Source organism: Piliocolobus tephrosceles, chromosome 3 (genome assembly GCF_002776525.5).
Source record: "Piliocolobus tephrosceles isolate RC106 chromosome 3, ASM277652v3, whole genome shotgun sequence".
Classification (NCBI taxonomy): Eukaryota; Metazoa; Chordata; class Mammalia; order Primates; family Cercopithecidae; genus Piliocolobus; species Piliocolobus tephrosceles.
Genome location: NC_045436.1, coordinates 114,484,560 through 114,507,048, shown reverse-complemented (window position 1 = coordinate 114,507,048; position 22,489 = coordinate 114,484,560). Strand labels below are relative to the sequence as shown.

General features: G+C 40.9%; 1 protein-coding gene across 3 annotated transcripts in view; it reads left to right on the top strand.

Moving 5' to 3' along the window:
• Window positions 1-15,149, top strand: part of PARM1 (prostate androgen-regulated mucin-like protein 1) — a 111,039-nt gene extending 95,890 nt beyond the window's left edge. For 2 of the 3 annotated variants that reach the window (XM_023189787.1, XM_023189788.1), the window contains 2 exons: window positions 1,564-1,642; window positions 11,158-11,350. In XM_023189787.1, coding sequence (XP_023045555.1) covers window positions 1,564-1,642; window positions 11,158-11,242 — 164 coding nt within the window. In that variant the 3' untranslated portion in view covers window positions 11,243-11,350. Of the gene's footprint in view, window positions 1-1,563; window positions 1,643-11,157 lie in introns of all 3 variants that reach the window. The other variant, XM_023189786.1, reaches the window with a different exon arrangement.
• The last annotated feature ends 7,340 nt before the right edge of the window (window positions 15,150-22,489 follow it).

Below are 22,489 nucleotides of genomic sequence, written 5' to 3'. Positions count from 1 at the left end.
TGTAGCATTCTTTCATCCAAAGCTTTTGAGAAGTTACTAAAGAATTAACAAGTGGACTGATTGGCTTCTTAACTGTGCTATAATTCTTTTGGTGGGAAGGCTAATAAAGCGAACAGTAACAGGAGCCATTCATAACTAGCAGACAAAAATAAATAAATAAAAGAAGAGATACTAAAATAATCTACAGTGATAAATCTCCAACAATGTGGGGGAGAGTCATCACTTTTGAGACCTAGCACACAAGAGATGAGAATTGGTCCAGGATCATATATTTGCATAGTGCTTTAGACTGGTGCACCTGGCATCTCATTTAATCCCCTTAAAATCATGCAAGATGGGTAGAACACTCTTATTCCTCTGTCTCAGCAGGTAAGTAGTATAAGAGTCATCAGGGTTAAGTAAATAGTTCATGGTCACACAGCTACTAATGAACCACACTTGAATCCACATATTCAGACTCCAAATCTCTTGTGCTCTTTGCAGTGTGCTTAAAAGAGTCCAATTCATTTGTTGAAGTACTAGTAAATAATTTCCCAGTTGCCTAAAAGAGTAAATGGGGTTCCTAACACCAGCTTTAGTGCCAAAAACTCCCTTTAAGTATTAGGGGACAAGAGCCCAATTGATTCTTGCCATTTTTAAGGTGAAATAAAACTAAAGTATATTCATTATTAATGCAAAGCTCACACAAAAAGCATGTTGTGCTTCAAAGTAGTATTTGGAGGAGGTATGGTTATTCTTACATGGGTACATGCTCAAAGAGTTTTTTTAAACTGCCCATTAATAGTTGCTTTGGGACCAGATTTCAAACTACAGAATAAAACATTCACGTTACTTTATATCGCACCAGGATATTTCTACAAACACAAAATAGTGTTACCAATCAGACCTGACCTTATTCTATATTTCAAACTTTGCTTTATTCTCTATAAAACCAAATTTACTATTCAAGAATGAAAACTGAACATATTTCCCACAGAGGAATGTTTTAAAATGCTTTGACTTGATTGCCTCATGAAAATTAGTGTATTTCCTACCAAGGCGACCCTTTTAAAGTGGATACTGCTGATATTTTTATGAAAAAACCAACCGCATTACTTTGTAGTGACCCTTGAATAAAACATCCTAAGTCTCTCAATATTTCACAAGTAATGGAAAGAAAAGGCAGAACCCATAAAGGAAGAAAATAGGACAAAATCAAATGTAAAACCCACTACCCCTGCAAACAACAGCAGCAGCAACAACAACAGATTGATGTCATTCTTAAAAAGATAATCAAAATATGACTAAGTGCTCCTCTCTGAATTCCAGGTCAGTCAAAAAGTCTTGATAAATATTGACCATTTACCCAATTTCACCTGCATAAAAAGTGTTTTGGTAACAGAGTTAAGATCCTGGGTTTTATTCTAACTGTGAATGTCATACAGAAGGATCTGAAGTAGCTTTTTCCCCTTTCAGAGAAAAGATGGGATTAGGCAGAAGGTGGATACTACCTATGCACGCCAAAGTCACGTGATGCCCCGTATCCTCATGTATCTTCTTTTCTGTGCCCTTCCTCCCCCACAGGCAGCATCGCCGCCATTACCGTGACAGTCATTGCCGTGGTGCTGCTGGTGTTTGGAGTTGCGGCCTACCTAAAGATCAGGTGAGACGCAGCTTACTCTTCTCTATAAAGAAAAGGATTCTGTGTTGTTGGGCTCTGGTTCTGAGTGCTGTTTTGCTGGATACTTGTTCCTTAATAGGTATCTGAGCCCTGAGAAATATTGGCAGAGAAGTGAAAAATGGCAGGTGTTCTCCTACTTCGCACAACACAGGTATAGATGTACCTTGGCAAAGCAGAAGAAGTAAGCTGAGATATACAGCATGATGATGCAATGGAAGAAGAATTAACGTGGAGTCGGGAGACTGAAGCCTAGGCTCCCTGTCCTGAATGTACATCATTACCCTGGGAAAGCCACATGCCTCCTAAAGCTCACCTATTCTCATCTGTGAAAGGGGGTAGAAGGGTGGGATCAATGGTTCCTAAATTCTGATGTTCTGAATATCGAACTGTGGATTTGTACCCAATCTGTTAATGAGGTTTCCACTGATTCTAATGCAAAACGTAAAAAAATATAAGGAAGGTGTGGCTTTTCCTATAAAACTATTTTTTTCCCCTGTGATTATGTCTTTATATTTTTGGTTTTAAAATATCTTTTCTCCTATGACATTAAGTGATAGTAGCTGAGATTTTACTTTCTTTAGCCTAATAGGAAGTTGCAATACTCTGTGAGTCCTCCATTTATGTCTTCTATTGGTCTGTGAAATCAAGTCTCAATACCACATTACTCACAGTCTCTGAGTGTCCTTCCAGCTGTAATATGCCAGATGGCAAGTGACAGTCTTATTTCCCAGTCTGTGCAGTGCCCTTAACAAAGGACAGAAAGACACAGGCTGCATGGTGAGGACACTCACCCTTGACCTCCAATTCGTTCTCCTCTCAGCAGCCAGAACTATTTCTATGTAAGCTCCTCTGCCCTGTCACTCCCTTCCTGAAAAACCCCAGTGGCTCCCCTTGCACTGAGAATTAAATTGTAACTCCTCAGCATGGCCCTCAGTCATCCTGGACCATGCCTGCCTCCCTCTTTCCAATCGTCACATCCCTCTCTCCCTCGGAAGCCCTGAGCTCCAGTCACTCCAGCTCCCACCAATTCTTAGGACACATCAGGTTCTGTCCTTCCTTCCCCAGGCCCTGGGATCTTGCTAGTCCCTCCCTGAGATGCTTTTCTTCTAGCTCCTTCTCATGCTGTGTACATGGACTTTCATCTCACTTCCTTTGAGAGATGTCCTTTCCAGTTTAGGGCCCCTGTTATTTACTCTCTTAGTGCCTTGTTAAGTCCATCCTGGCTATGACCGCTGTCTATTATTTGATTTTCTAGCTATCATTTTGTTTTTGCATATGTGTTGCTTGTTTATTGTCTGGTTTCCCCACAAAAAAATGTAAGGTCCTTGAGGACCTGGATTTGTCTGTGAGGACAGTGCTAGGGACCAAGACGGTGCTTGATATATTGAACAAATAAGCAATGAAACATAAGGACACACAATCCCATGGGCACTGTGGCACACACACACAGACACCCCTGACTTGTCCCCACAGCAGCCATGCTTCTTCCTCAAGAAGCTGCGCGCCACCCTGTCCTTCCCTCCTGCCCTTGTTCCCATGTAGAGCTCATGGATATGATTCCTCATCTCAGAGCACACATCCACTCTGCTGCTGCCTCGTCTCATCCCCACTCATCGCCCAGCCCCACCCAGTGCCCACTGGGAGCGCTTCCCTCCTCCTTCCCTTTTATCTCCCTCCATCTTGCATTCTAAATGTGCACCAAATCAATCTTGATAATGTCAAGTATGAGAGTGCCTTGCAATATCACCTGCATCAACGATACAAAGAACAGGAAAGCCAGGTTTTGAAGAGAAATTGGAATGAAAGGGCTCGCGTGATCTGTTTCTAATAAAATATTTTATAAAAGCACCCAGAAGTTTCCCCCATATTTAAAAAAAATTTCTCTTCATTAAGTCTGCATGTCCTTGAGCACTCAACTTAATTTTATAAATTATGTCTTACTGAATGGTACCTTTTTCCATCTGGTTTAATTATTAGTTTATTGCTGCAGATACACCGTATTTTAATTACGAGTTAAATTGGCTTTTATGAACTACTCTGGGAAACTCGTTTCCATTTTATAACAAAGTATCTGTTGAAAAATATGTTCTGCCCCTCCTCTCCAAAAAGGAACTTACACATAAATTTTAGAGTCATTTTAGAATCACCAATGGTGAGTTCCTAACGGGCTACAGTATCAAAAATATGACCTTCACTGACGTGTGGAGTGAAATAGAAACACTTCCTTCTTGCTACACACTTCCCCAAAAGGGTGCAGAAATAACTGGAAGGACTCTTCCTCTTCACTTTGGCAAGAATTCAAGTTTACCACCTCTAAACCCACACTGGCTATACGCAGGCAGTCTAAAACAGTGATTAACAATTCAGACTCCAGAAGCAGGGAGACCTCAGTTCAAATCCTAGCTCTACTACTTCCAGCACTGTGACCTAGGCATGTCATAGAGCACCACTCAGCCTCATTTCCCTCACCTGTAAAATAAAGGCAGTAGTTTCTACCTTGTAGCTTTGTTTGGAAGCAAGTACATAGCACTGCCAACATCATCATCATCATCAAAGTGGTAGACTGGAAGGAGCACCGGGGAGACAGTCCTTGATAGACAGCTGTAGAGCGTCAGCCATGTGCCAGTCCACATCAGTGATGTGACACAGTTCTGCCATCACAGAACTTACCATGCTTGGAAAATTTTGTTAGCAGGCCATTACAATTTGCTCTGATGAGTGCTGATTAAAATTTTATTTTAAGCCATATTTTCCCCAGGCCTTCAGAGCACCAGATAAATTAAGTAAATTATTAAATTGAATAAATCATTATTATTCTTCCCTATTCAACTTCTGTCTCCTAAATATAGTAAGATCCACAGTGGCATAAATAAAAGGTTGCTATTTATCTCTTATGCTACTTAAGTTTAAGCACTATAAACTTAAGAATGAATGGATACAGTTATTAGACCCTTAAGGGGTTTCAGAAAACCCCTAAGGAAAGCCCCTTTCTGCTTCTCTATGAATTATTTCGGTAAAGTGATGACATAAAGAGATTAATCGTTGTTATGAATCTTAAGGCTATGCTAAAACCCCTTCAACTGTTATTTTGCCAGATTGTCGGAAAGCCCCATTAATCATTCATCAAAAATACTTCAATTGACATGTGTGTGTGCATGTATGTTCCTAAGGATAGGCTTTGCTTTGGTTGGGAACTTACTCTTCTTTCTTCATTCCAGATTTCTAAAAACAATAACATAACAAAAAGTCTGTTTTCTGTGGTCTTTTAGCTGGTTTGGCTGGAGCGGCAAGTGACTAAAATCACAACCCATAGGGAGCCATTAGCTTCTGACCTGCAACCATAGGATATGGCCCTGGCCCAGCCAAGTTCTCTGCAAATGCAAGGGGAGAATCTGCTTGAAAAGGCAGCCTCATGACCAGAAAAATAGAATGCTTGGCAAGCTCTGCTAACAGTGGGTTGGGACTTTTCACCTTTCTTCCCAAATCCTCATTTCCTCTAAAGACATTGTAAACTTCAGAGCCATCTGCTTTTCACACTCCCTTTCTCCAGGGACCCATGACCCCTAGTTTTGTCACAGTGACCCCTGCCTGGAGAACCACATCTTTTTGTAACCTGAGCCACTTTTGGATATGACTTATAAAATGAACTGCCCTGAACCCAGGGTCCTTCTTGGTTTATGACCCCAGCTTTTAACCTGCAGCAGTGTGGTGTGGAGGGAAAAATGTGAGCTTTGCAGTCAAGTTTAATGCTGACTCTTCTACTTACTATTCAGGCGGCCTTGAGCAAATTATTAACTTCTTGATCCTCAATTTCTTCAACGTGCAAAAAATAGAGCTAATAATTTGTATCTTTCAAGGTTGTTTTAAAGATGAAATGAAGTAATGAATGCAGAGTAACTGGAGTGACTGTAGCATGGTGACTAAGAACATGCACTCTGGGACAAGTTTCTTTTTTTTTTTTTTTTTTTTGAGACGGAGTCTCGCTCTGTGGCTCAGGCTGCTGGAGTGCAGTGGTGTGATCTTGGCTCACTGCAACCTTCGCCTCCCGGGTTCAAGCAATTCTCCTGCCTCAGCCTCCTGAGTAACTGGGACTACAGGCACATGCCACCACACCTGGCTAATTTTTGTATTTTTAGTAGAGACAGTGTTTCACCATATTGGCCAGGATGGTCTCAATCTTCTAACCTGGTGATCCGCCTGCTTCGGCCTCCCAAAGTGCCGGGATTATAGGCATGGGCCACCGCGCCCAGCCTGGGGCAAGTTTTTTAACCACTCTGTGCTCAGTTTCTTCATGTAAAATGAGACTATAATAATAATAGTACCTAACTCAAGATTGTTACAAAGATTAAATTATGATACATATAAACGTTCAGTGCCTGGTATGAGGTGAGAATGATGGAAGGGCAATTACCATTACTGCTGTGGTCATTGTTAGAATAGTGCTTAGTAAATAGGGACTCAGTAAACTGGTAACCACCAACACATAGGCTGTGAGGTTGGGAGCGCAGTGTCCATCCTACCATTTCCATTCAGTAGGCGTAGGAATTCAAAGGAGAGGGGAGAGGAGGAGGAGAAAGATGGCACAACAGCTCATTTCCTAATTGAATATTGATATGGCGGTCTTCCATGTTCCAGTTTGGCAGTTTCGTTAGTGCTGTTCTGAAACGCCTGTGAAGTTGCATCCATGTTACACATTTATAAATGGAAACTATCTCTGAGCAGTCTTTATGCCAGGGTTTGTTTGCAACTTTAAAAGAAAGCAAAGGCCCTGCCTGCCTTTTGCAGAAGTGTCTTTAATTAGTGATGATTGAAGAATAAGATAAGTCTGTTTTGATTTGTTTAAGTTGACTCAAAACTGTTCAACCAAGAGATAATCTCCCTACACAGGAGACCATATCTGCTAAGACCAGTGATGTGGATGTTGCTATAATTAGGTGTGCTAGTGACCCAGACAGACTACATGGGGTGTTCTCTTCACAAAAATAAATGCAATCTTAGTTTATAGACACAACAGGACCTGTCTTTTAAGACGTCTTGTTAGACGTCACCTATTTTGCTTTATGTCTTCTAGTGATTGCATGTTGTACAATTGGATACCTTCTGATTCTTAGAGTAGGCCCAGCCAGCCAAAAAGGCCGAGATCTTCTAGAGGTTGTTATACACAGTTGACTTTTTCAAGTCACCTTTTGGAGTTCTTTAGGTCTTGTTTACTCCATTTTCTCCCTCAGTGGTTCTTAAACTTTAATGTGCATAAGAATCAATGGAAGAGCTTATTAAAAACAGAATTTTCTGGCTCTCATCCCCATAGATTCTGATTCAGTAGGTCCAGGTGGGGCCCTTGCATTTACTTTTCTAACTAGCTCAAAGGTGATGCCAGTGCTGCTGGTCCAAGGAACACACTTTGAGTGTTTTACCCACTCCAGACACACTCTCTGCTGTAGAGTTTCTCAGAGAGATTGCCTTGTTGTTTCATATATATTTCAGATATGTTGTCCTGTTTCAGATATATTGCCTTTGTAATTTTGAACATGCTGATCCTTCTGTGAGAGGTGTTTGGTTCACCCCTTTCTCATCTGGCTAATTTCAAGTTGTCCAGCTCAAGAGAGACCTTCTCTGGGAAGCCTTCTCCCACCTCTCCATACTGAGTTCCTTGCTGTGCATGCTTCCCTCATACCATGTGCTTCCCTGCACTGGAATCAGTGCATTCTCTACCAATTTCCTCCACTAGAACAATGTCAAGTCCCTAGCATAGTAGTTGCTTAATGAACATTTATTGGATGAGTTAATGAGTCTGAATAGGAAAGTTTGCGGGTGCAGCAATAACATTTGTTTACTCCTAATCAAGAAGAACCAGGGTTTGGGGAAGGGAAAGCCATGGGAATCTGTTAAACCACACAGACTTTTACTAGCTACCTCGTGGCACTGAACTAGTTTACAGATAAACAGATGTGCCAAGGTGTAGACCTTTTCTGTGATGATTGTCTGCCAATAGTAGGCCATCTGACCTAGAGAGAAAGTTTAACATGCTCACTAATTATTGTCCTCTTATCTCACATACAAAAAAAAATGTGTTTGTCTTACTCTTACTACAACAGTATCCAATTTATCCAAACCTGGCTGGAATCCCTGCACACCCAATTTTTCCTGTTTAAGCTCATTAATGTGGTAAATAAGCCCTATGGGTTCAGTACATTCCCAATTTTGGTTCATCCATATCTCTTGTATATCTTTCCTCACTTATCAGCATTTTACTCAACTCACTGTTTCTTCAATGGGAAGGCCAAAAAAAAAAAAAAAAAAGTAAAGGCCAGTCTTTTTCCTTTATTTTACTAGTGTTTGTATAGATGTGTCTTACAATATAGGAGATTCAGATATAGCATTAACCAAATAGTCTTGCCTAAGATAACCATAGCCAGTAAAACCTGACAGCCCAAAGATTTTTAAACCTCTAATCCCCATTCCAACATATTAATAAATTTTAAAAATTCAAATACAATAACAATCATGTAAGAAACTGGTTTTATAACTATGCCTGGGATATAGTTTCAAGAGTTGCTAGTGGGAGGGAGGTTCACTTTTCATTCAATGACATTTTTAACTATTTGGCAGATTCACCATGTGCTTGTATAAGATTTATCATATTAAAAATTAAAAAACAATATTGGCCAACATTCAGTGTGCATTTACTATGTTGCAAGGCTTTTATATTCATTACCTTATTTAATCCTCCTAACAACCAAAAAGCAATTTTTTAAAAAGTTTCTCCATTTTATAGATGAAGAAATAGGGGGTTAAAAATTATTCAAGGACATACATTTATTGACCAAACTTACATTTTATGGGAATAAAATTATATGATAGATATAAAAATTCTGTGAGAAGTTCAATTACCATACAAAGGTGAAGCAGGAGTACCCTATCAATAAAGGAGCATGTTTATTAAGTAGATGTTTGCCAGGCTTGCAGCAATAAGTTATGCTGAAATTTAGGCAGGGCTCCAGGGCTTTAGTTACAAGGTTTTAACTTGTTCATTCTATAGCTTCCATTTCTCAACTATCCTGCTAAAGGACTTGTTTGGAACTGGAGGTTTTAAATTTGGGCCATAGACAACCCATGACCTTTGTTTACCAAAACGACCTCCCTTATTTCTATAGATCAAAGAAGCAGTGGTGTTTCTGGGTTTCTATTTGTGGTCGCTTTCATTCCCACACCCACAGAAATGAATGGGAGTCTTTATGGAAAGCAAAGTAAATTGTGGAACATCTTCAGATTTTCAGGTACATAGATTAGGTCAGCTGAGTCAGCCTTCTGGACATAAATCAGAATTTTGAAGGCTAAGAGTTTGAAATGAGCACAGCCAAGGTCTAGTTCTTTGCCAAAAAAAAAAAAAAAAAAAAAAAAAAAAATCATCTTTTTGCAAATACCTGGCAGATGTAAATAAGCTTCAAAAGTGCAATAGCAATTATTTTAGCACAGATAAAAGTATACCAAATGCTTTTTGCACCTTCGAATTGTGTTTTCATTTTGTTTAATTTTCACATCTAGTTGAGATAAAAATTAGTGGGAGTGGTCATTTTTTGTACTGTATCTAGCATACATGAGTTCCAGTGGCAAGGTATAATAATTCATATGCTAGCATGAGCCTTAGAGGTAACAAATGCTCATTTTGTGATGTTTTTCTAATCCTGCCATTAGTTTTAGTCTTAAAATGACCATATTCCTTTCCAGGAAGCTCCCGTCTTATGAACAGATCAGTTTTGAAGGGAACTCTGGATTTATTTTTTCCAATCACTGTGTCTTTCATAAACACATATTGAGGACTTACTATGTGTCAGATATTCTTCTGCTGGAGTTAGAGCTAAGAATAAACACAACAGGCACATAATCCATACCTACATGGAGGTTATAGTCTAGGTAGGGAAGAGAAGCAATAACAAGTAAATTATATCATGTGTTAGAAGGTGATGAGTACTATGAGAAATATTAAGCTTGGAGTCTGGGGTGGGAGTTGAAAACTTGAATTGTGTTTTAGTCTGTTTTCACACTTATGATAAACATACTCGAGACTGAGCAATTTACAAAAGAAAGAAGTTGAATTGGACTTAACAGTTCCATGTGGCTGGGGAAGCCTCAAAATCATGGTGGAAGGCAAAGAGGCACAAGTCACATCGTATGTGGATGGCAGCAGTCAAAAAAAGAGAAAGCTTGTTCAGGGAAACTCCCACTTATAGAACCATCAGATCTCACGAGACTCATTGACTATCATGAGAACAGCACAGGAAAGACCCGCCCCCATAATTTGATCACTTCCCACAGGGTTCCTCCCACGACATGTGGGAACTGTGGGAGTTGCAATTCAAGATGAGATTTGGGTGGGGACGCAGCCAAACCATATCAAGTTGTTAAGGAAGGCCTCACTGAAAAGGTGACATTTGAGCAAAGACTTGAAGGAAATGAGAGAATGAGCTGTGTGGAGAACTGGAGGACAATTGTTCCAAGCCAAGGGAATAGTCAGTGCAGAGGCCCTGAGGCAAAGTTGTGTCAGGCATGAGAGTGAGGAGAAGGAGACAAGTAAGGTTGTAGCAGACAGAGCAAGGGTCCTTTAATAGGGGCTGGTATGCTCAGAAAAGTAGCTGGGGCCAGACCCCGTAGGGCTTTGCAAGGCATTTTAATGACTTGGCTTTTACTCTGAAAGGAGGATCCATTCAAAGGTTTTGAACAGAGGAGTGATAACAATCTGATTTCATTTCTTATAGATATATTATTAATTATGAGAGAGGGTCTCACAATTAATTATCCACCAAATTCTGCTTAACCCATATTGCCATTCAACTAAGGTGCTAATGAGACTCTGGGAACTTGAACTCTGACTGCTGGATTTAGATACAGGAGATAGGGATTTGGCTGACAGCTTAGTTGGATGACTTTGGGCACTTCAATTAACATCTCTGAGCCCCATTTTCCTTGTCAGAGAAATAAGTATAAACTATACCTGCCCCATGGCTTTATTCTGAGGATCAAGTAAAAACTAAATATAGAAGCACTTCATAAATTATAAGACAATATAAATGTCAGGAGAGGTGGTGATAGCAACAGTGGTTGTGGTTGTGTCACCATTATTTCAGGGAAAATTAAGCCCAGAACCCAAGTCAGAATGTTAGGAATGCAAGCTTCCCTTTCCCATCTCTTCTTATTAAATTACTATGGAAATGGAGCCTCCTCTTCTTTCCCCAGCACTGGAGATCCAGAAGACAACAAGGACTCAGATGATCCCAACAGAACATGCCAGTCGGGATCCTAGCAGGAAGAGTTGTCACTGACAGGGTGTTTGGTAGACCGGGGCCTCCACAGTTGGTGGGTCTGTTGTCCTAGTGACAGCATCACACCTTTCCCTCTCTTTTGCCCCGTAAGAATCCCCAGTTCAGTGCAGGGCATTACGCTGTCCTCAGATGGGTGATTTTCCAAGTAATCACCACCCTCTTCTGTTTCTCCACCAGGCATTCCTCCTATGGAAGGCTTTTGGACGACCACGACTACGGGTCCTGGGGAAACTACAACAACCCCCTGTACGATGACTCCTAACAACGGAATATGGCCTGGGATGAGGATTAACTGTTCTTTATTTATAAGTGCTTATCCAGTAGAATTAATAAGTACCTGATGCGCATTGAACGACAATCTTAAGTCCTGTTTTGTTGGTATGGTTGTTTTTGTTTTCCTCCCTCTCCTCTGGCTGCTACAACTTCCCCTTTCTGGTACAAAAAAATCCATTCTTTAAAGGTGAGTGGAGGCTGATTTGCAGCTGAAGTGGGCCAGCCTTGCACCAGCCAGGCCAGACCACCATGGTGGAGGCTTCTTTCCCCACTGCAGGACCCACTTTGAGAAGGACCGAGGAGGAGGATTTGGGTTGTTTTGTCAGGGGTTACTTTCAGGGGAACATTTCATTTGTGTTATTTCTTAAACTTCTATTTAGGAAATTACATTAAATATTAATGAGGGAAAAGGAAACGAGCTCTATGAGGATTTCACCCTGCATGGGAGAGAGCAGGGTTTTCTCAGATTCCTTTTTAATCTCTATTTATCTGGTTGTTTCTGACAGGATGCTGCCTGCTTGGCTCTACAAGCTGGAAAGCAGCTTCTTAGCTGCCTAATTAATGAAAGATGAAAATAGGAAGTGCCCTGGAGGAGGCCAGCAGGTCACAGGGCAGAATCTCGCAGGTTGCTGTGGGATCTCAGTGTGCCCCTACTACCTGTTCTCCCCTCCAGGCCAGCTGTCTCTGTACAGGATGTCTGATCTGTTCAAAAGGCAGCTGGGATCCCAGCCCACAAATGATCAGCAGAGTTGCATTTCCAAAGAAAAAGGCTATGAGATGAGCTGAGTTATAGAGAGAAAGGGAGAGGCATGTACAGTGTGGGGAAGTGGAAGAGAAGCTGGCGGGGGGAGAAGGAGGCTGACCTGCACTGAGTACCTCATTAGGACTAGTGAGAATCAGCTGTCGATAATGGCCGGAGACATCCACAGCTTGGAGGAGCCCAGAAACTCTTTGCTTTACACCCACACAGCAACTGGTCCACTGCTTTACTGTCTGTTGGATAATGGCTGTAAACTGCTTAAACACAAAACAGAACAAAAAAGAGGCACTAGTCTATCTGCAATTACTCAATGAGGCATTTTCATAGGAAACAGACTATGATTAATCCGTTTATTCTTCCCACACACTTACCTTACTAATTTTTCCCTTTAATAAATGAGCAACTCTGGGTATAGTCTTAAAGTTCTGCACAATAAATTTTGAGAAAGAATTGTTCCTCTTTGTTGGCATCCATGTATTGCAATCATTCTCAGCCAGGAGGTGATTTCGTCCCCTGCCTCCACCCTAGGGACTTTCAAAAATGTCTGGTGACACTTTTCGTTGTCATGACTTGGGGGTGCTACTAGAGACCAGGAATGCTGCCAAACATTCTACCATGCACAGCATAACCTGCAACAGCAAAGAATCATCCACCCCAGAATATCAATAGTGCTGAGACTGAGAAGCCCTGATTTATCACAGTGCCCACTGTGACAGAACAAGACACTCACAGATTAGTGATACGTTTTACTGTTAATAAAGTGAAATGATCTGTTAAGTTTTTATCTCCAAAGTGTTTAGTTTATTGGCTGATGGGTTATTCTTGGTATGCATGGTGACCTTTTTATTTCTGTGTGCTTCCTAGAGAGCTTTATTTCGTGGCTACAACTCTGTCTTCTTGTAACAGCTGACATTAGCAAGCAGCATCTATGTCCTGATTTCATGTAGTAGAAAACAAACATTGGCTCCGACTTCAAAATGTGTTATATTGTCCTACAGTGTCATAAAGAACCTGAAAATGGACTTTTGTTTCTAAAGTTGGACCTTGCTGTCATGACTGTTTAGTTTACAGAAACTTGACCCCGGCTTGTCCTGTCTCTGGCTGTGGCCCGGCAAAGCACTGACATGAAAACCACCCTTGCTTTTCTAAACCCCTCTGGTCTCAGAGACAATAGGGGCAGTGCCACTTTCTACAACCTGCCAACCCACGCACTGGAGTAATTCTAAAAAAAAATTATTCCTAAACTCTCTAAGTGCAGACGGAGAATGAGCAAGCCCCAGCGGTGTTTTACAACCAGGGTGGGTAATGAGGAGGGGCTTACTGGAATTGTGATATCTCTGAATATTGAAAACAACAACCAAACAAGTTACCTTCTCAGAAAAAAAGGGCAGCAAATGACCAAGGGCGCCCCTTCTGGCCGTGCTTGGCTTGAGTAACTGTCTCTCTTTCCCCACCCCCATCATAGGGCTTTCAGTTTGGCAAAGGAAAAGCAGATAAAAACAGGACATTCCATATGTTGTTTTCTCCATTGGCCAAAAACATTTTGACATAGTGTTTGTGAAACACCTTTGGAGAGGTGCACTTCTGATTGCTGCCTCTGCCGTAAATGCTGGGGCAAGCCTCTTCCCAGGAACCATGGCCTTCTATAAACCGTGAACTCAAGCAGGCATTTTTTTTTTTTTTACTGAAGGCTGCTACTGTGCAAGGGCACGTAATGGGTTTGTTGCTCTTATTGGCTTCCAAATGTGTGTGGCAAAGACAGAGATGTGGGCCTAGAGCAGATGTATTCAGCAAGGCGACAGTTTCCCATAACAATTCTAACACTTCTTATGTTATGTGAGTGTAAAATATGTAAGGGTTGAACCTTATTTTGCCAAATGTATCTTTTCTGCTTTTGAATTGCCCAAAGGATTTTAGCAACTATATTCTACAAATGTTACTTAAAACACACACACACACACACACACACACACACACACACACACACACACATCTGAAATATATACCGAAAATTGACATCCTTGACCTCAGGGAGAGCAGCTGTTCAGGTCTACCTACGGGAAATGGCTCCAGTGGGTCTATACAACCATGTCCCATCCATGGATAGGTCTAGTCGTAACACTTTAGAGAGAATGTCAGAGCAGGAGGGAGGCAAGCTGCCTCTTTTCGACCATCGACTGCAGATGATGAAAGAGCAGGATTCTACTCTGTTTTCTTTTTCTGTGGCCACAGTGAAATCTCCTGCCCTCCCTGCATGTCTGTGTCTTCATTTCTAAAATGGGGGTGATGCTTTCATATTGACCTCACCCCATACTACCTCACAGATGTGTTGTGAGGATTAATAAAATTACGTCTACGGTATTTTCAGTTTCTGGAGAAAAATACTAATAGACAGTTTGACTATTACATAGATGTATAAGTGATCCCAGTTTCTTGTTTGCTATGATACTAGTGTGTTGTTTTTACTTATTCTATAACATGACAGTTGTGTCCTAGCCACATCAGACAGCTATCTAAGCTCTGGACTACCCCTTTGTGCAGCTGAATCACTGCAGGGTTGACCATGCCTGGGGTCACAGCAATGGTTTCCATTTCTAGATGAAAGGATGGCCTAGGACACAGGTCTCAAAGACTCTTGAATCAGAATCAGGAGATTGGGGAAAACAGGATGGACACCTGAGCACTAACAGCAGTAGACGTAGACCTCTGGCCTTTACCATCTGAGGTCTTCTGGATTATTTGTGGGGTTGATTTTGGTTTGATGTCATCTGTTTGCCCTTCATCTTGCTTGCAAGTGTGCATGGTTCAATCCCTCGCATCCAGGAAATGAATTTTGCAATTGGGCCAGATGCTAATTTGCACGTTGATTCACCTTCTTTGCCTTTAACCCTTTTTTTTTTTTTTGGCAAATGAATGTACCATTTCATCTTTGATTTTAATAGTGCTAGTTGATGTTGGTAATAATGCTAACCAAGAGATGAATGCAGATTTCTCTCTTGGGGTGAGTTAGCTGAAGTCATTTAAAGATGGAAAGATGGGAAACTTCTTTGATATTTGATGTCATTGTATCCACATTTGTTGTAAGACATATTGCATACCAATTATAATTATATCAATTAAAGTTGATAAAAGCTTCCGTCTGGCTGTGGGTGATTCACATTTTGATATATTTTTTATTTAAACCACTTGATTGATATGCTCAACACTGCTCATATTAAGTAGTTCTGACTTGTTCTTAAAGAAAATGTATCCCACACCAGTAAATATTTTCTGCATAGCAGAAAGGGTTCTCTGATCTTGAAATAGAATTGAAGAAACTTTTCAAGCAGTGATTTTACTCCCAAATATACTCTGGGCCTTATAAAATAGATGTAAAAACAAATACTTTGATTCAATGAGTTGATAGCAATACATAATCAAGTTATATTAAGGCATATTGGCACTAGTGACACATTTGACACTTGCTTCACTCCCCTTTAAAAATTAAATTCAGCATACTCATCCTTATCTGACAGTTACATAGCAGGCAATTTCAGTCATCCAAAATATAATTTCAACCCCCAAAAGCTAACTGAAGATGATTTTGATTCCAAAGAAAAGAACAGCAGCAAAACCCATTCATTTTGTTCCGTGAGAAAGGAATGGATCACCTACAAACTAGAACTTGTTGATTAGATGATGGGTATAAACTTGAGGTCAGGTTTAATAGGTTTAGTTACTTGGTCAGATTTCATAAGTTTAGTTACTTGCTTTCAGTGACATAGCATGGAGGACTGACTGGAAAGAGTCAAGATAGGGAATGAGGATTGAGCATGAAACAGGCCCTTTCCATTAATTATTTGGTCATTTCTTGAGGGCCATTTCATGGGCACAAAAAGCAACTAAAAACCCTATTATTCCAAGCTTGCCTGAATGAGGATTGGTCAGAAAGTTACCTTAAATGGGCATAGAAAGCAAAGGCTTAATAAGAATGTGTAGTGTTTACATATTATGAATTTTTGTGTCCAAATCTAATTTATCCTATAGTATAGGTTTTCTAGGTCAGACAATAATCTATTTAGATTATTTAGTAACATATCTGTGATCTTTTACTCCCCCAAAATTCGATAGCACTCTACAATAGCTGGCTACATTTTGACTTTTGTCAGAAAGCACTGAATCATAAATGACTTTTAAAAGCACTGATCATATTGGGAAAAACCTATAAGAGGCATGATCGCTTCCTTTAAAGGATCTAGTCTTTGGCAGATGTAGACTACATTTACTGCACCAAAACACCATTAATCAGTTTGACTCAACAAATGTACTGAATTTTTATCCTAAGCAAGGTATTCAACAATTACTACAAAAAAAGGAGTATAATATTCTTTAGGGAACTTGGGTGTCTGTGAGCATTATCTAGTATAATCCTTGCATCTGCTTTAGTGGTCATTACATTATCTCCATTTTACAGATGGGGAAACTGAAGTTCCAGAATGTTAAATTTATTCATCCACATACTAAATCCTTCTATGTACTCTGTAATGAACAAGATAGTCCCTACCCTCCAAGTATTTACAGTTTAGTAAGTGGCAGAGGTGGGGTTCAAACCATGTCCATCTGGCACCAGAGCCCTTGGTCTTTTATCACCCAAAGGACCAGTGTCCAATGTAAATCTTATCTGGGTATTAAGACCCTCAAACCTTCTGCTCATATGAGACCTTCCAACCCTTGCAGAAATTGCTGAAGTCCCTCTCAGCTATTTCAGGCAGTCTCAAGGGTGTCTAGCATGCAGTCCAGAGCAAGCCCAGTCAGCTCTTAAAGCACATATCCCCTGCCAGACACTGTCGCTTTTTGCTGACTCCCACATCTATGGTTGTGTTCTTTGCCAAGGGGGAGACTGCCTTCCCTCCTGTCAGGACACCAGCACAGAGCCCCATTGTCTCACAGAATTTGGTGAAAACCTCTCTTAATTTCAACTTACAGCCTCCCTGCTCTTCCCAGGAATTAGATATGAATTCATGGCAGCCTAGGCTAGAGATGCTGCCCTCGGAGTCACTCCCTGATCTTACCCTGAGATTCCAACACCGGGCCAACTTGTCTTTCCTCAGGGTAATAATAATAATGACAACTTATTCTTACATATCACTTACTATCAACTAGATACTGCTGTAGGAACTTTACCTGGGTTAACATCCCTGTGAAATAGATATTATTAACATCTCCATTGTACAGAAGACAAAACTAAGGGCCAAAGAGGTGGAGAAAATTGCCCAAGGTAACACAGCAGTAGGACAGAATTGAAATGGGGACCATGGGTCTCCAGGGTCCATGCTCTGGACCACTCCCAAGCCAAATTCTCACACCATGCCAGAGATTATTGACATGTACATGCTGCTGCCTATCAAACATGCCCAGCCATGTGAGACAACCTGAAGCCAAAGTTGGGCACCCAATGCAGAAGCAGGTTTCTCCCTGAAGAAAGGTTTCTAGAGTGGCCCAAAGGGCCTATTTTAAGAGCACCCACAACTGGGCAGCTCTGTGGTTGAGCCTTTACACATTCATGTTTGTCAGGATGGTGGCTTGGGATTTTCTGAAAACAGTGGCACCCTCAGAACCGATGACCTGGCAGATTCTGACTTGTCTCTGTCTACACCATGGCACTTCTAGTCAAAGTCACTGATCCGATAACCACCAGCTCAACAGCAGGGCACTCCAGGCTGACCCTTCCCTTGTGACCAGATCCATACAGCAGCTGTAATGAGACAGTCTAGACTACTCTCTTGTTCTCCCACTAGCCATTTCTCCCTTGGCATTTGGACAGAATTTGCTGCCCCAAACACCACTGAGAAGAGTGTTGAAAAGTTCACATCGGTCATAAGCCAAGTGTTGTCAGGTGGTAAGAGACAAATGCTCACTGCCGGCCCCTGTGACAGGACATTCAGAGGTTTGACATGAGAAATCAAGACACTGCTCTGTGTATTTCTGGAATATATGTTAAAGTATTGATACAAAGTTGTGGATTTCATATAAAACTTAGTTTCTTATACAGACTTTGAGAGAGCAGGAGAAAAGGTTAGGGAAACCACCAGTAGATAATTGCTAAAATGCCAGGGTTTCTGGAAAACGGCCACCATCTCAGGCTACAACAGTAAAGTGAATAGTTCTCAAGAGCTCACTGGAAAGTTACACCTGCCCACACACCTGATGGCAACTGTTTCTGAAGAAGAATGGCTTGGCCTTTTTTCCATCTTCCATATCTTGCCTGAGAACCTCTCATAGACAAACTCTAGCCAGAGCCATAAGGGAAAGAGCATTCCGAGAAACGTAATTTCTGGCTTCTCCTCTGTATTACAAAGATCTTAGAAAGGTGATAATGCTGAGCTAAAAGTAAGCAAATAATCACAGGCCACCTCTGTTACCACAAATAAGAACTTGGCAAAAAGTCAATAACAACAATATGTTATCTGTAACATTATGCAACTGTTCCTTACACAACTGAGGATGCACACACCTTCTCCCTAAAAAGAAAGACACATCATTCCATCTGTTGCTTTATCTCTGGGAATATTCATGCCTTTCCCAGTTCAGATGCAATCTTCCTTTGATACCAAATTATAGGGTTAGCCACTTTAACTCACTTTATATTAGACAGAGGGGGATAAGAAAGGACAGAAAAAAGAACTGATTTATATACACACACATATACATACCAAAGCAAGCAAGAGAATATGCATAGTTACTAAAAATTCCCTTTTACCCGTAGTCATATGACCATATTGATATTTATAACTTTCTTCTTCCACTAATCATTGCATGTTCCTCTTGTCCTCAGTCGACATTTCATTTGGTCCTGGTTCTTTATGTGGCAGAGTGACTCAAACCTGTCTTCAAAATACAGCTAACACTTGGGTACTAGGAAAGAAAAAGGGAGTTAATAAACTGAATAATGTTTCTACCACTGAAAAGAAAGACCAGCTCACATTGCATGTAATGTTCCAAATATATTCCCCTTCTTATTTTCATTGTTTTTTTCTCTCTCTCCTCTCCCATCCTTCCAGCCCACCTCACCTACCCTTATTAAAAAGGTAAAGAAAAAGTGGGGGAGAAAATAGAGAAGGGATTCAGAACCATTCTCAGCCCTTGGCTTGCTGCCTGAAGAACCATGGACCATTCCATGCCTCCATCTGCCCACTAACTCCCCCCAGCTCTCCTATCTCTGCCTGAGCTCTTCTGAGAAGACCTATGCATCCTTCAAACAGGGAGGAGTTGATAAAAGACATGCCAGGAAGTGTGGGGGAGAGAAAGAACAAGGTTTTCTTAAATGTATTCACTTTCAACTTAGAAGTGCCATGAGCCATTTCATACCCATGTCAGGCTGCAGATGCTTTTACTGAGCCACTGAGAACAAGCTCTGGAGCTGATAAGCAATGAAATGAAATACACTTAACTTTTATAGGATGAGTAATCCTCGATGACAATTAATCTCATGTCCTTAGGCCCAGGGACTGTCTGAGGGGTTGTCCCATCCTCCTTCTGAACATCCATTTCTAGAAAGAAGTCAAGTTCATCAAGCAGCTCTACTCAAGGGAACACAACCTGAGGCCTTTACCTGTCCCATTCTAAGGGTTTCCAGAGTAACCTGGCTGCTGGCTTCTCCTCCAAAGGGTGGAGAGGCTGGATTTCATGTCTGTCTCTTATAGGCCAGTTTCAATGCTTCATCTATCAGAGTTCAGGTAAATCCCTGAGCAAGAATTTGGGGCACTGACCATTTGAGCAATCCCAGGGGGCTGGCAGGTGGCTTTTCAGTAAAGAATGGTACAATCATTCTTTCCTAGCCTCCTTGATCTCCTAGAAACTTAGGCAGCTGGTCCTTGAAAACTAACAGACTCTAAATCTAACCATAGCCAAAACCATGAGCAAAGAAAAACTGGTAGACTGAAAATTCTGACAACTTTATATCCTTTTTCCCTTGGTTTCTCCTATAGAGAAGCGTAGGCTTGAGACACTAGATGCAAGAAGTCAGGGGGCGGTGGGAAATCCAGGCTGCTACCTGATTACAGGCAAATGCGAGTTGAAACCAACAAGGATGCATTTGTTCACAGAGAGTCTCAGTGTTTACTCTCCTAAAAGCCCTATGGATTTCTCTAAGGAACGGCCTGTGATGGAAATTACAGTGTTGGAAGCAAAACATTCATTCACTCATCCATTCAATCACTTAACAAACAGTATTATTTTACATGTTCTAGATACTTTCTTAGACATTGCATACAATATTTAGGTGAAACAATAAAACAAGACATGACCTCTCAAAAACTCATCCTCAAAATGCTTTGAATCTGTTACTGAAACAGTCCAATCTACAATTCTGTAGTGTATAATGGGCACCTTGGTAGAGCAATGTGCAGGGTACACAAGGAGCAAGAAGAGGATAAGGCCAAAGGATGTGAAAGCATCCTGATAAGTGTTTCCTCTCTTCCTTTTTTCCAGATGTCTCTCTGATACTCATGCCCCACCATCTGCCTAACTGACTTCCTGGGCCTGAATTTGTTTTCTGGGCTCTCCCTGTGAAGATCTATCCTTTGCCATCAGTCCCAGATTTCATCTGGGAAATTTGATTTGTTCCTCCTAACTGACCTGTGTGAACCAGGTGTACTGGCCTTTTCTAACCCTGGTCACAGCCAGAAGAACCCCTCTTCCAGTGTCTGCCATGCCCAGTAATGCCACAACTGGAACTTGATATATAGTATGTCTTCGTGGAAAAAGAGAGAAAGTAGTCATCTTTCTTTATCTTGCCACACTATCCTATGGTAATAATTCCCTAATGATATCCAAAGAGCTAGAGTGGTTTTCTTGACTATGTTTTCTGATGAAAGGTTGAAGAGAAGAGAAATGACATTTGTTGAATGCCTGTTATGTGCCTACACATGAGGAATTAAGATCTTTTCAGAGAGCAGAAAACTGAGGCTTAGAATTTTTAAGTGACATTCCCATGGTTACACAGCTAGTGAGAGTCAGAGTCTGAATTTTAACCCTGGACCTTCTTACTCCAAAATCTATGTTCTACCTAGTATGGAAATGTTTCTCAAACTCTAATGCACATGCCAATTACTGGAGATCTTGTTAAAATGCAGATTCTAATTCATAGTTTTCAGGTGGAGTCTGAGATTTGCATTTGTAATAACCTCCCAGGTGGTGCTAATGCTGGGATGCTGCACCCAATTTTCAGAAGGGAGATAATACTGAAGACACAACCTTCTACACATAAGCCTAGGTAAACTCAAAAGACCCCACAGGATTCAGTTCTCAAGAGCGGTGATAACACCATATCTTCCCCCAGGGCAACAAAGTGTGGCAGCATCTCTTAGTTGTGTTTTTTAGTTGTTACTATGACTGATGTGGTTACCTGCATTTAGTATCTGGGAGTCAAGGATGCTGCCAATGCTACAGTGAAAGAAATAGTCCAGGCTGATTTGCTCAGGACAGTCCTGCACAACCCAGAATTGTACCACCTACAATTTTTATAGCATCCCCATCAAGAAACCCAGAACAGCAACGTGGGGAGGTGCACACCACTGTCAGCCACGAGCCCTTTGGCTGCCTTATTTCCATGACTTGTTCTCAGTCATTAGAAACTCAGGTCTGCCCTCCAGCTGTTCTGTTCCAAACTGTCATCATTGACAGCTGCTCTGCAGGATATCACTGCACACACATGAGTGCATGTTGATGTCTTGCTAACTGAAACTCCTAAGTGTCAACAGAAAAGATGATCCAAAGTGGGCCTAATTGGAGAGAGGTGTGTTCACATATTTCTGTGTGCCTTCCAAGAGTATAGGGAAGTCACTATTACTTAAAATCAAACATTTTAGTAAACCATGTAGGCCAGCTGAAACATTTATATCATTTTGCATTCCATGAGAATTTCAAAGGGTATTTATTGAAAAGATAGGCAAAGAGCTCGCATCTACTAAGCTTCTTCTCAATGTCAGGAACTGGGCAGGTTCTTTACAAATGTTATTTCATTAGATCCATAGCATAGTGTAGTCTTCATAGACTTAGACTACTGTGGAGCTACCGTGTCTGGGTTTGAATCTTGGCTGAGCTAATTACCAGTTGTGTGACCCTGAAAAATTTGTTTAACCTCTTGTTTCCTCAGTTTCTTCATCTGTAAAATGGGGATCGGAATGGCATCTGCCTTATTAGGCTGTTATGAAATGAATAGAACAGTACCTGGCACAGAGCAAATGTACAAATGTTGTTTCATTAGATCCACAGCATAATAAAATATTTTATTTAGAAATAATAAAAGCATATTATTGCCAAATAAAATTGCCATGTAAGGTAAATGATTTTCCTCATTTTACAGATGAGGAAACTGAGACATTCCAGTTGAACACAGCCAAAGTTAGTAAAGTCTGATTAATCATAATGATAAAAGCTAATATTCACTGAGCACTTATTATGTGCCAGATACTATTGTAAGTGTTTTATCAGGAT